General features: G+C 42.8%; 1 protein-coding gene across 2 annotated transcripts in view; it reads left to right on the top strand.

The window, feature by feature from the left end:
• Window positions 1–12,424, top strand: part of USP43 (ubiquitin specific peptidase 43) — a 149,891-nt gene that overhangs the window by 80,651 nt on the left and 56,816 nt on the right. For both annotated transcript variants that reach the window (XM_077327524.1, XM_077327525.1), the window contains exons 4-5: window positions 4,809–4,901; window positions 10,354–10,489. In XM_077327524.1, the coding sequence (XP_077183639.1) occupies window positions 4,809–4,901; window positions 10,354–10,489 (229 nt within the window). The remainder of the gene's footprint in view (window positions 1–4,808; window positions 4,902–10,353; window positions 10,490–12,424) is intronic.

Below are 12,424 nucleotides of genomic sequence, written 5' to 3' on the forward strand. Positions count from 1 at the left end.
TGGAGGTTTGGGGGTGGAATGTCAAAATCATACAATGCCTCAGAGTCCAGCCTTCAAATGAGCCATTTTTGCCTGCAGTTGGGAGGGAGTGGTGCAGGAATGACCCTCCTGGCCTATGGGTTATGGCCAGCCCTTACCAGCAACTGTTTGTATTCTGGGGTGCAGACAGGCAGACCAGCATGAGTCCTGTGAGTATGGAAAGTGCAGGAAGATCTAAATAAATATTTACAGCCTGAAACTGTAAATAGAGAACAAGTAAATGTCTGAAGACACATAGTAACTGTAATGACTTATTGGCCTGGCAAATAACCTTGGCCTGGCAAATTAAAAAAGCAGTATAAAAAACCTTACTAAGGTCAAGACTGCTGTGCACAGAGAGTCTTCCTCTTAGGGTTGCCAGCTTCCCTGTGAGGCTCGCTACCCCACCTCCCTCATGTGGAGTCTGCTATGGGGAGAGAAAGGGAAGACGATTGGAAAATGCTTTGAGACACCTGAGGCCTGCTGGGTCACTGCGGCCCATTCCCAGTTCTCTCAGATCTCTCACAACCCCACATACCTCACAGGTTGACTATTGTGGAGAGACGAATGGAAAAGGTGTTTGTAAACCGCTTTGAGACTCCTTTGGGTAGTAAGCAATAGGGTACAAAAATCCGTTCTTCTAAGGAGCAACCATGAAAGAAGCATGTGGGCACATAACATTTTACCAACAGTGAAAACATGGGAGACAGAAGGAACAGGGTGAACACCTGTGTACTGTGACTACCCCATGTGTATTAGGGCAGAGGGGCATTTAGGTGAATGTGGCCTAATTCACACAAGAAGGGAAATGACGCAGAACTGGGGGGAATTGGTTGCATGTAATCTTCCCCTAAGAAGAGTCTCCAGTCTGATTTTCCCTTCACATATCTGAGGATATGACTCTGGAAAGCTAATCTGTAACCACTATGCCAAAATTCCCAAAGGTCAGTCCTTTCCCACACTCAATGAACATTCCACACCACAGGTTCTTGACACCCATATCTCCACACCCCATACCCTCATTTGCCACCATGCCACCACAACCTCCCACACAACACACACATTCAACCCCATGCCCTTACAGACTGGACAACTCCTCCCCTTCCTCTTCCCACTGCCAAGCTCTAGCGCCCATTGTATTCTTGGATACAACGGGCTTTGCCCCTAGTTTTATATATTCCTCCTTGGTTATAAGATCCTCTACTCAGCAGCGCCTCCAGTATCCCGAAAATGAGGCCTGCAACCCTATCTTTCTACAAGAACTCAGCTGCTTCATGGCTGCTAACAACCCTTTTGGCCATGGGACTGTCCTTGAGAAGCATTTGGAAACTTCATTTGGTATAGAATGTTACAGCCAGGATTTTGACTGGAGTGGGTCATAGGAGCCATATCTGCTCTAATCAAACTACACTGGTTCCCACTTTGTTTGTAAGCCCAGTTTAAGTGCTTGTTTTGTCTTTCAAGCCACTATGCAGTTTGGACCCAACATACCATACCAGAAGAACTTATTCTCTCATTAACCTGCCCAACCACTATGGTCGTTTGTGGAAGACCTCCTTCAGGTTTCCCTACTTTCTGGTTGGCCACCTGGGGAGGCCTTCTGAATTGTGGTCCCAAAACCCTGGAGTTATCTGTTCAGGGAGACTCATCTGTATACTTCTGTTGCCATCTTACACCAATTAATGAGGACCTTTTTTTTTGTTTTAGTTTGGCCATTATTTTGCTGTTTTTATGTATTTGTATGTATTAAGATATGTTTTTAAGTGTTTTAATTATGCTTGTGGGTTTGTGGTGTCTCTCTGTGTTAATGTTGGTGATTATAAAATATGATTTTATGCTGCATTGGTGGTCATTGTGATGGTACAAAGGCGGTATATAAAATTTAACCTACATGTGGAAAAGGTATATGCAAGTGCTCCTTCTCCATAATCAGGGATGCTGCGTTTTGGAATTTTCAGTCCTATGCATTGCTCACAAACTGGAGCTCGTGTAGATGTGAGGAGTGGAACCAGTGTAATTGCACTTACTCCTCAAATATGCACCCTGATGATTAAATGTGCAAATAGATTGCTCACAGAAGACTAGAATAAGTGTGAAACGTGTAATTATAATTAGGGTGCAAATTCTGGTCCCCTTCTAGAGTGAGTTCTGTCTGTGTTGATTTCTTTTACACCCTGCTGGTCTTTTTAAATCTTGTATCTGTGTGTCCGGGAGAGGAGTTTGATCTCCCAGGTAATCGTGTTAGGTACAATCCCATTAACAGGCTAGCACTTCTAGTGGACCAATCTTGTTAAGAACTGCTCTCATTTCTCTTGGTCAGCTGTATCCTCTGCTGAGGCGAAAAGCTTTCCCTTCTAGGTTTAAGCTGCTTTCTCATGTGCTAAAGGTCTTCCTGCGGGATCATACCAAGTTGGTGTTCATTTGTCTGAGGAAGAGAGGTTGAAACTCTTTTTGTCTAAGGATTGTTTCCTCCTTCTGGTTATTATTTTATTTTCCTGTCCTTTCTTTTCCATTGCCTCTGCTCTCTCCCTTCTGTCAAGCCTTCATTTAAATGGGAAGCTGTTACATTCGTTATAAAGTACAATAGCGACTAATCACACTGCAGTGATAATACTAGCAGCAACCAGAACAACATGTCTGGGGGTGTTCCTCTCAGAAACCTAAGCTGTGAATTTCTGCTTTCCCAAAGAATCTGGCTTTAGCAGGTCTAGAGGGCGGGAGTGGCCTCAGAAGACTGGTGGCATCGCCACCACCAGAGCATTGAGCGTGCCTCTGTGCTCTGCCACCCCTGCCGCTGTCCATCCACTGGTGCGGTCCCTGGGGGCGAGGCTCTACGGACGTCTTGTCCAAAGACTTCATTTTGTGGGACCGCACCAGTAGATGTTCCACATCAATAAAGCATTTATATGGTGTTAGCAAAGAGAGGTTAGACAGATTTGTGGAGGAGAAGTTCACCAGTGGCTATTAGCCATGGTTATCAAAGAGAGCTTCCATATCCAGAGGAAACAGACTGTGTGGAATACCAATGCTGAGGCCTAAACTAGATGAGACGGGGTCCATGGATCCACTGTGGGCCCAACTGTGTCATTTTGAAATCCCAAGTTTAGCCCTGGACACCTGCTTTTCTATACCCTTACTAATAATTGCCTTGCCTTCCTCTCCTCACAACAAGCACCTTGTAAGGTAAGTGGGGCAGAGAGAGTCCTGAGAGAGCTGTGTCCCAAGGTCCCTCAGCAGGCTTCCAGTGGAGGAGTGGAAAATTAGGCTCTTCTTCCCACATCCAGCAAGGGAGAGTGCATAAATTGGCAAAGATTTTCAAGCTTACTACTTCTAGTTGGAGCTAATAACTCTTTGCAATTAGGAATGAAGAATAGAGAGGGTTTTGCTGGACATGCAAAATGGAATCTCATTATTACAGTGTGGGCTGTGAGAGAAAGCTTAGTCATGTGTATATTTGTGTTGAAAAAAAACACAGATAGGTCCTCAGTTCTGTGTAAGAAAAATGTCATCCCCTAACAAAACCTTTAAAATATATTTTTCTACCACCAACAAAGCCTAGTGACATACTGAAAGACGTTTTTATGCTAGCGTAAATGTTTGTGGAGTAAAACATACCTTATCAGAAGCAAGCTACAGTCCACAAAAAGTTGTTCTAGAATAAGGGCTTATAAGTCTTTAAGATGCCACAAGCCTCCTTTTTGTTAATAGTACAGTCCTAAACAGATTTAACTCTGTTTGGAGTGGTATAAATCTGTTTAGGATTATACTATAAAATCTTTTTTATGTGTTGTGTCAACAGACTAACAAGGCCACCCTACTGGAATTTGTGCTTATCTTGTACAACCTTTAATGTTGCATAGCGACTTTACAAACAATTATTTCCTACATTTCACATGTTTTAATTTAATTGTTTCTAATTGTTTCTCTCTCTCTCTGGCTACTGGGAATGCAAGTGATGAATCTGATGAACTGGGCTGTTGCTCTTAAAAGTTTATGCTTCAGTAATTTGGCTAGTCTTTTGTCACAGATGTGTTTTGTCTTTAGTTGCAACAGATTGACAAAGCTACTCAACTGAAATTAAAATTTATTGCAATTTTAAACCCCGAGGTGCTCTGGAATAGAACTGGCCACAGAGAGATTGAGTATTTTTGTAGTTAAGGTTGCTGTCATCTATCCCAGGTGAAGAACTATCATTTTACATTTGTGTTGCAGTAAGCCACTTATACAAATAATACAATACAAATAATACAAAATTATACAAATAATTTTGAATGACTACTTATCCAATCCTGTAGGAAAGTTAAGCAGCATGACTTAAATTCTTGCTTTAAAATATGTACCAGTGCAACTGGTTGTAACTTCCCATATAGGAGGTCAAACATATAGGATCCTGAAAGGCAGTTTGTACACAGTAATGCTGTAGTACTTTGAAGGCGATATATTGGACAGTCTTAAACAGAGTTACATCCTTATAAACTCATTGACTTTGGTGGACTTAGAAGTATACAACTCTATTTAGGAGTGTACTCTTTGGTGGTTGTCTTAAACATACTTCCTGAGTCTTATTGACCTAGGTGATACTTACTTCTACATAAACATTGATTTGTGAGCCTGACAACAGACACACTTTCAGGAACACATTTTTCTACATTCCATGGATTCCCTTTAAGCCCTGTGGCCAGAGATTAATGTCATAGTAGAATCCCCTGGGGTAAGCCAGTCCTCCTTTTTGTGCTGACTTTGGTATCCCTTGACATGGGATTTGACTGTGATTTCTGGTTCCTTTCCAGGTCCTCCTTGACCTGCCCTCATTGCCTGAAGCAGAGCAACACCTTTGATCCCTTCCTGTGCATCTCGCTTCCCATACCCTTGCGTCAAACCAGGTATGTGAGCCATGTAACATGCTAATTTGGCCATCTCTTAGTAAACAAGATGAAGATGGGTTACCTTTAACACTCCAATTAGCCTGCATATTTTTCTCTGTAAATTTCTCCTGCCAGCTCCTATTCTCTCTTACTTATTTGGAGGATTTGTGTGCTACCTTTCCATCCTCTCAGCCCCTCCAAAGTGGTTAACTATGTTGTTAACCTTCCTGAGCTGGCTTGCCGGGAGGAGCGGTCATAGAAATCCAAATAATAAATAAATAAACATAACAATTCCGTGTTCAAAATGTGGCACAATGACACTTAAAAACAGCTAAAGCAACAGCCAGTCTTCTTAAAAACAATTAGGCAGTCCACAAGATTAAGCTGTTATGTTCCTGTCAGTTCATTCCATTCAAAACAATTGGGGATCGAGGTAGATGCATTTTGCTTTTCTCTCTTGAGGAGAAAGCAGCCTTTCTTTCCTTTTATCCACATCTAACCCAATTTTCCTTGAAATCAGAGCAAGCAGGCTTCAATTTCTTCTGCTGGAGTCCATGGACAATTGCAAGGATCTCAGTAGTCATTTGCACAGACAACTCTGTTTACCTGTGCTTGAAGCAATCTCTGCAGATTCTTTCTTCCTTCCGGGCAGAAACTCATCTCTGCAAAAGTCAGCACTGGGAAGAAATAAAAACAAACCAGCAGGGGAAAATGGGACATGATGTTGGGGGTGGGGTATTAGGTATAAAGTCAGTTCCAGGTACTGTATATACTCAAGTATAAGCCGACTTTTTCAGCACATTTTTAAATGCTGAAAAAGCCCCCCCCTAGGCTTATACTCGAGTGAGGGTCCCACTTACCTGTTGTTGTTTATATTGTAGTAAAATTAGGTGCCTCAGCTAAAATTCAGGTCAGTTTATGCTTGAGTATATATGGGTAATTTTGTGCAGCGGGATACTGTGCTCGGTAATGCTGCTGCAGACGGAATATGTCCCATTAAAGCTGCAGATAAGTAAGCAATGATTTCTGCTAAGCTGAAGACTTGCAGCTATAGGTAGTCACTCCTTTTCAGGAAGGATATTGTGGCTGATGTCCTATGCTATCCTTTTTGCTCATGCTTACAGCAGTCTTCTCAGAGATCCCAGTTGTTCTTTGTTAGTGAACAGAGGATTGTGTGCACACATGTGAGCCCAGGTCTTTGCACAGAGAAGTCAGCAGATAGTGCATCTAAAGAGGCTGATCTAAGCTAAACTTCAGCAAACCAAGAGTGTTAAATAGTCACATGACCCCTTATCAGTAGTTTGCTGAAAAGGGAGATGCTCATCAAGCACATAGCTATTTGAAGTTCTACCTGAAGAATTAGGTTTTAGTCCAACAAAAGCTTATGCTGGGATAAAATGTTGTTAGACTTTAAGGTACCAATTTCTTTTCATCTTTTGTAGCAATTTTGAGTGTGTTCTCCAGTGTCCCTGAACACACACATAGGTTCTCGGTTTAGTCACCCTGGGATTTTATTTATTTGTGTGTTGCTGTGAACAAAGGTTTCTCTTTCAGAATTACAAATCCTCCAGACTCTGCAACAGCATGAACTGAAATTTCCAAATGGCAAGCCTCAGGATTGTTAGGGGCCAACAGATTGTAAACACTGTCTGTGTACAGCAAGTGGTTCCTATGGTTGCTTCACATCTGGGCCAGGAAGTGATCTCGGTTTTGTCCTAGGATGGTCTCAGGTCAGCTGACATTTGTAGTTTTTCAGCATCCTGCAAAGAGCCTGCAGTTCACTGGGGGTCAGAGTTGGGAATCCAGGCCTCTGCCTCTCTTTTTCATTTATCTTCCTGCAACAGCAAATATGCTGCTCCATACTGAAGGAGAACATGAGCTTCCCTCCTTCCATTCAGCTGTCTGCTGGCCAAAGTTGTGGAGGTAACAGCAGGGGACTGGAGAAGAGTTTTCTTTGTGACTTCAGCATTGCAAGGTGAATTAGAATCAGCGTCAGAAGGGGGGTGGGGGAGCCTCTGGATTGGAAATAGCTGCTTTGGCAGCTGTTTATGCACAGCAGGGAGCCAGAAGCCTAAAACCAGCAACACCTCAAGCTGTTTCTCCCCTGAGCACATATCCCACTGCCATCCACCACGGAAGTTAGAAGCATGGGAAATAAGAAACTGGCAGCTTTATAGTAAACATTTTCCTAGAATTCCCAGATATTACTTAAGAAGTGTAGAATAAACAAAGTAGTGCTGACTGTTTCTTTGTAGGCCTATTTCTCCTGAGGTAGAAATATAATTAAAAGACTTTAAATCTTTTTACAGAAATCTGAATCTGAAGAAGTCTTAATTAGGTAAAATGAATTAGCAAAATTCTGAACTCTGAATCCTATACACACCTACTGGAGAATAAGTTCTGTTGAAATGGGTGGAAGTTAACACCCTAGTAAACATTCACAGGATTTCTCTTTGTGTTTTTGAATTTGTGTCGGAATTAAGAAATAGAGCAATACTGCAGGGTGTATCTTCTTCCTGCGATACTTAGTCTTCTCTCTTATTGCCATGCCATCTCATTTATGACACTGGATTGGATGCAGATTAATTTTCCAAAATTTTCCTTCCTCTCCCCTCCCACTGCAGCCCACTGATCTGCAGAGGAGGGGGGGATCCTAAGGATTGATGTGATGGATGTGTGCAGTAGGAAGGAGACAGCTGGTGAAAAAAAAATCCAAATTTCATTTAGATCAATTGATTATTTTGAGTGTCCTGAATATATATACTAGAAATCCTGGGGAAGACTAATATGGGAAGCTAGAAACCCAATTTACTGCTTTAAGCAATTGAAGTCAAACAAATGTCTTAGTGTGCCTGTCATTTTAGTGTAGGGCAGCCTTTCTCAACCTTTTTACCATTGAGAACCCCCTGAAGCATTCTTCAGTCTTCAAGAAACCCTGGAAGTCTACACTTTCCTGCCACACCCCCTTTTTCTGTTTAGAACAGAAATGGTATCACTCAGACACTCTCACCAGATGTGACATCACACCCCATCGTCCTCCCCCCCCCCCGCCTCTGCCCCAATGCCAGAAACAACCAAGCAGCCTACTCTGCTGAGCTGGGAACAGGGTCAGGACCGGCCTCCATCACTTTGTCATGCCATCCCCAATGCTGGGCTGACCTCCCTGGCCTTGGAGTTTGCCTGCCTGTCTGCCCCCTTTGCCAAGCTCCAGGCATGCTGGTGAGAAAGGCGGTTCTTGCATGTGGCTTAGCTGGCTGCTGTGATCACAGGGCTCAGCCAGGCTGGCTCACAAGGGGCTGCCATGAGCCAGAGGTCCTCTTGCCTTGGCTGCCTGGGGGTGGCCAGCTCCAGCTTAGAGGAAAAAGCAGAAATCAGGCTGATGGGGCAAGGATTTGGGGTTCCCTTTCTCATACTTGCAGGGAGCTTCTCCTGTTTTCAGGGCAAAAACGACAGTGATGTCCCCCCAACCCCCGCATCCATACACATGTGTGCCACCCTCACACTTCCCTTTCCTCCCCTGCAATGAATGGAATAAAGTTGGGCCAGGCTTTCTGAAGCTGCCCAGGCAAAAATAAGCCACTCTGACTCCTCACCTTGGCCAGCTGGGTTTGTCGTAAACAACTTCTCATCCCCTAGATTTCTGATATATATTTTTAAAAGCCAGACTCACAGCAACATCCAATGAGGTCAAGTGCCTCACCTGTCCATCCCTTCCCATCCCAAAGCTATGCCTGGAAGGGGATGGCTGTGGCACTTCCCCTTTAACTCCCCCAAGAGTGGCTGGAAGAAGCTGGGATTGCACCCAAGAGAGTGCTCTTTCGCCGCTCTGCCCTCCCCAGCACCAGAAGCAGTCCAGCAGCCTACTCCGCTAGGCTAGGAATAGGGCTGGGATAGACATCTGCTGCTTCTTGACCCCCTGCCAGCCCCCAATGCAGTGAAAGTACTTACCTCTCTGGACTCCAGTTGCTACCATGTGCTACCATCCCTTAGCCAGCAAGGCTTTTAATGACTGGAGCATCCTCCCTTTTCTACTCCCTCCAGGCCTCTCATTGGCCATGGGGGGGAGGGGGGATCAACATAACCATATGTGGTCATATCAACCAATATATTAAAAAAATTAAAAATATATATAAAAGATGAATTAACTCCCACCCAATCAGTGAAACTCTTTGGAGGCCGTTGAGAAACCCCAAGGTTTCACAGAACCCCCATTGAGAAAGGCTGATTTAGGGTGTAATGAGGCTACTCAAAATTTGGAATGAGAAGAACTTAAAAACATTCCCAGGCTTCAAACTGGCTGCATCAAACTGGTCTTGCTATGTTTGAACTCAACCAACTTCTTCTAAAATCTCTGATAATCTCTGTTTCAGGCTGAGGAAAGCTTTATTTTATTTATTATTTATTTATTACATTTATATACATCCCTTCCCTAAGGCTTTACAGCTAAGCATGACTTCAGTTGAACCGTGTTGATTGAAGCATAATTCATCCTGCTAGTGGTATCTGATGGGATTTAAGGGCCCAGCGTAACTTATCTTTATTATCTTTTGGTTCCACCTTGCTTATTTAATTTTATCTTGACTGTACCTCAAGTGTGTGTGTGTGTGCATGTACTGCATGCCACATATACCAGGCACTTTCCTAATTCATGTTTTTGTATAGTAGGCTCTTGCCTACAAAAGCTCATTGCCTAGCTATTTATCTGGAATCTATATATTTCCAAAATGACTTTTAGTAGGAACTTCATTTAACTGTCACTTTCAGGCCCCTTGGGGGAGATTTGGCATAGCTTCCTACTCCTTGACATTTTTGGTCTATCCGGTCTCTGTATAAACCCTCAGGACTCCCTGCAGATTTGGGGCTTTAGCTTTGATTGGACTTTGAAGACAATGAGGCTGACTCCATAAGAAGGACACAGCCACACAAGGTTTGCATTGTAGAGGAGAAAAGAACTAAAAATCTTCACTTTCATTTCTTTTTAATCCTTCTCTCAGTCCTGCATTTTACAGAGATCTTTAGTGTTCATTGAGTTGTACTTTTGAATGGCCAGATATGCATATAGTTTGTCAGTTCTATTGCTGAGACAACATTAATCAACTCTCCATAGTCAGACATAAATTTTGCATGGTTTTGCCTAACTCAAAGAAATACTGATAGATCTAAAGACATAGATATTATTATTATCATTATCAGTATTATGGAACATGTAAGTAACTCGAGATTTGATTTTACCTTTCCTGCAGAGAAAAGGTCACTTTTTAAAAATGAAATGTTTTCAATTTATGGGCATCCAATTGTATTAATTGCTACAGACTTGATGGCATATCCAAATAAATAAAACCAGCCATTTGAGTAGATTAATGCATAGTTGTTTAATTTATCAGGCCCAGAGTTGGATGCCTGTGTGTGAGGTGGGGATTGCCTGAAGAATTAAATGGATTGTAGTGAAGATTCTTCCCTTTTGTCATAGACCCTTGAACATCACTCTCGTCTTCCAATCCAAGAGTCAGCGATTTGTGCGTGTGGGTCTGGCCGTGCCTCTCTTTTGCAAAGTGGAAAAGTTCAGAGAAATGGTGGCAGAGGAAGGCAATATTTCACCTGATCAGGTAAATCAGAATTTTTTTCCTATGGGTATTATAGCTGTAGCTGAGCTCAGTGTTCCCCACGTAATATTTTTGGTGTGGGAAAAAAGGAATTGGGAGGGACATGACCTAATTCTCAAAAGCTCATCTTTCTCATACCGATTCCCTGCTATTTACAGCCCTGCAGTTGGGCACTTATTAAAATTTGAAAAATAACCCTGTGTTTTTCTAGTAGCTGGCACATGGTTGAGAGCCAGAACTAAGTTGGTTACATGATGGTCTCACTGGTCAGAAGGACTGTTTTTTTCAGAAGATTGTTGCTCTGAACAGGCTCAAAATTGAACACAGCTGCCACCATCTGAATGTCAGATGGGCCACCCAAGTGTGTCTTTAGAGTGCACCCACCAGGAAAAAAAATGAATGAAGAAGAGCTCCCCAAAAATGATGGTTAAGTGTTTTGTTAAGCATTTGTTGCAATCACATTGTTAAATCAACAGGAGGAATCAGCACATAGGAAGAAAGCTGAAGAGGTTCACTGAGACAAGAACAGCCAAGATCTTTTTGCCAAGGGCCAGCCAAACTTCCCTGGGGATACTCTTGTTGGTACTTGTGGGCAAACAGTAACAGCAATAGCAGCATCACAGAAGAATCATAGAATGCAACATGATGCATGCTACTTCTTGTTCACAGCATGCTTTTAAGATGGTCAAAGAGTAGAGTTTTTGTACTCTTTTAAGTGTATTTGAAGAGCAAACAGTGATTCTCCAATCATTTTCAAGGATATTTTGTTACTTTCCTTTTGTAAGTGGCATCCGGGTGCATATTGGAAAAAGCTTGAACGTTTGCACCTTGTTACCTTCCAGAAATTGAGGTTTGTCTCAGCTGCTCATTACTTGTAATATGGTTGGTAGACAAACAATGTGCATCTGGATTTGAAAATGTGCAAGCACATACGGATCTCTTAATTCAACCAGGATAAAAGGAATGAGCACAGGATTCTAGAGGTGGTTTCAGAGGTTATTGTGTGTTGGCAGGTTTCAATATATGAGTCTTAACTAACTGTTTAGCTGCCCTGTTGTTCGTCATTCAGTCTGTTGCAAGCAGGGAGGAACCAGGAAGTCTCCAACTGAGCTAATCAGAATGCTGGAGGATATTATTTGAAAAATATCAGAAAGCTTCTAATCTAGCTATGCTAGTTACAGTTCTCCTCTGATGCTGCCTGTAGGATATTCTTCATATGCTCTTGAATCATGCACACTACAGATCTTGAACAGGAAAATGAATGGGTTCAGTTATGGGAAGGCAAATACAAAGAAACCTGCAAGTATGAGTCCCATTGGGATTGGAAATGGATAGAGTACTGGATCTGACATGTTGGGAGGTCCAGGCAGAATTAAGAAGCAAGGTGGTATAAGTATGACACAAAATAACTAATCTAGAGGTAAAATCAGGATCTCAGTTGAAGAAGAAACCATCTTCTTTTGGGTGGACTTTAGAATTGGTATCAAGAGAAGCAATAATCAGGAAGGTGAGCATAGAAGTAGAAAAACTGGAAAGGAGACCAAGCCCTATGATGATAGGTTGAGGGACTTGGGAATGTTCAGCCTGGAGGAAAGGAGGTTGAGAGGGGACAAGATAGCCCTCTTTAAGTATTTGAAAGGTTGTCACTTGGAGGAGGGCAGGATGCTGTTTCCATTGGCTGCAGAGGAGAGGACACGCAGTAATGGGTTTAAACTTCAAGTACAATGATAGAGTCAGAGCAGCAGTGGAATAGGCTGCCTAAGGAGGTGGTGAGCTCCCCCTCACTGGCAGTCTTCAAGCAAAGGTTGGATACACACTTTTCTTGGATACTTTAGGATGCTTTGGGCTGATCCTGCGTTGAGCAGGTGGTTGGACTAGATGGCCTGTATGGCCCCTTCTAACTCTATGATTCTATGAGTCACCTAGGCAAGAGACAGG

This window comes from Paroedura picta, chromosome 3 (genome assembly GCF_049243985.1).
Source record: "Paroedura picta isolate Pp20150507F chromosome 3, Ppicta_v3.0, whole genome shotgun sequence".
Taxonomy (NCBI): domain Eukaryota; kingdom Metazoa; phylum Chordata; class Lepidosauria; order Squamata; family Gekkonidae; genus Paroedura; species Paroedura picta.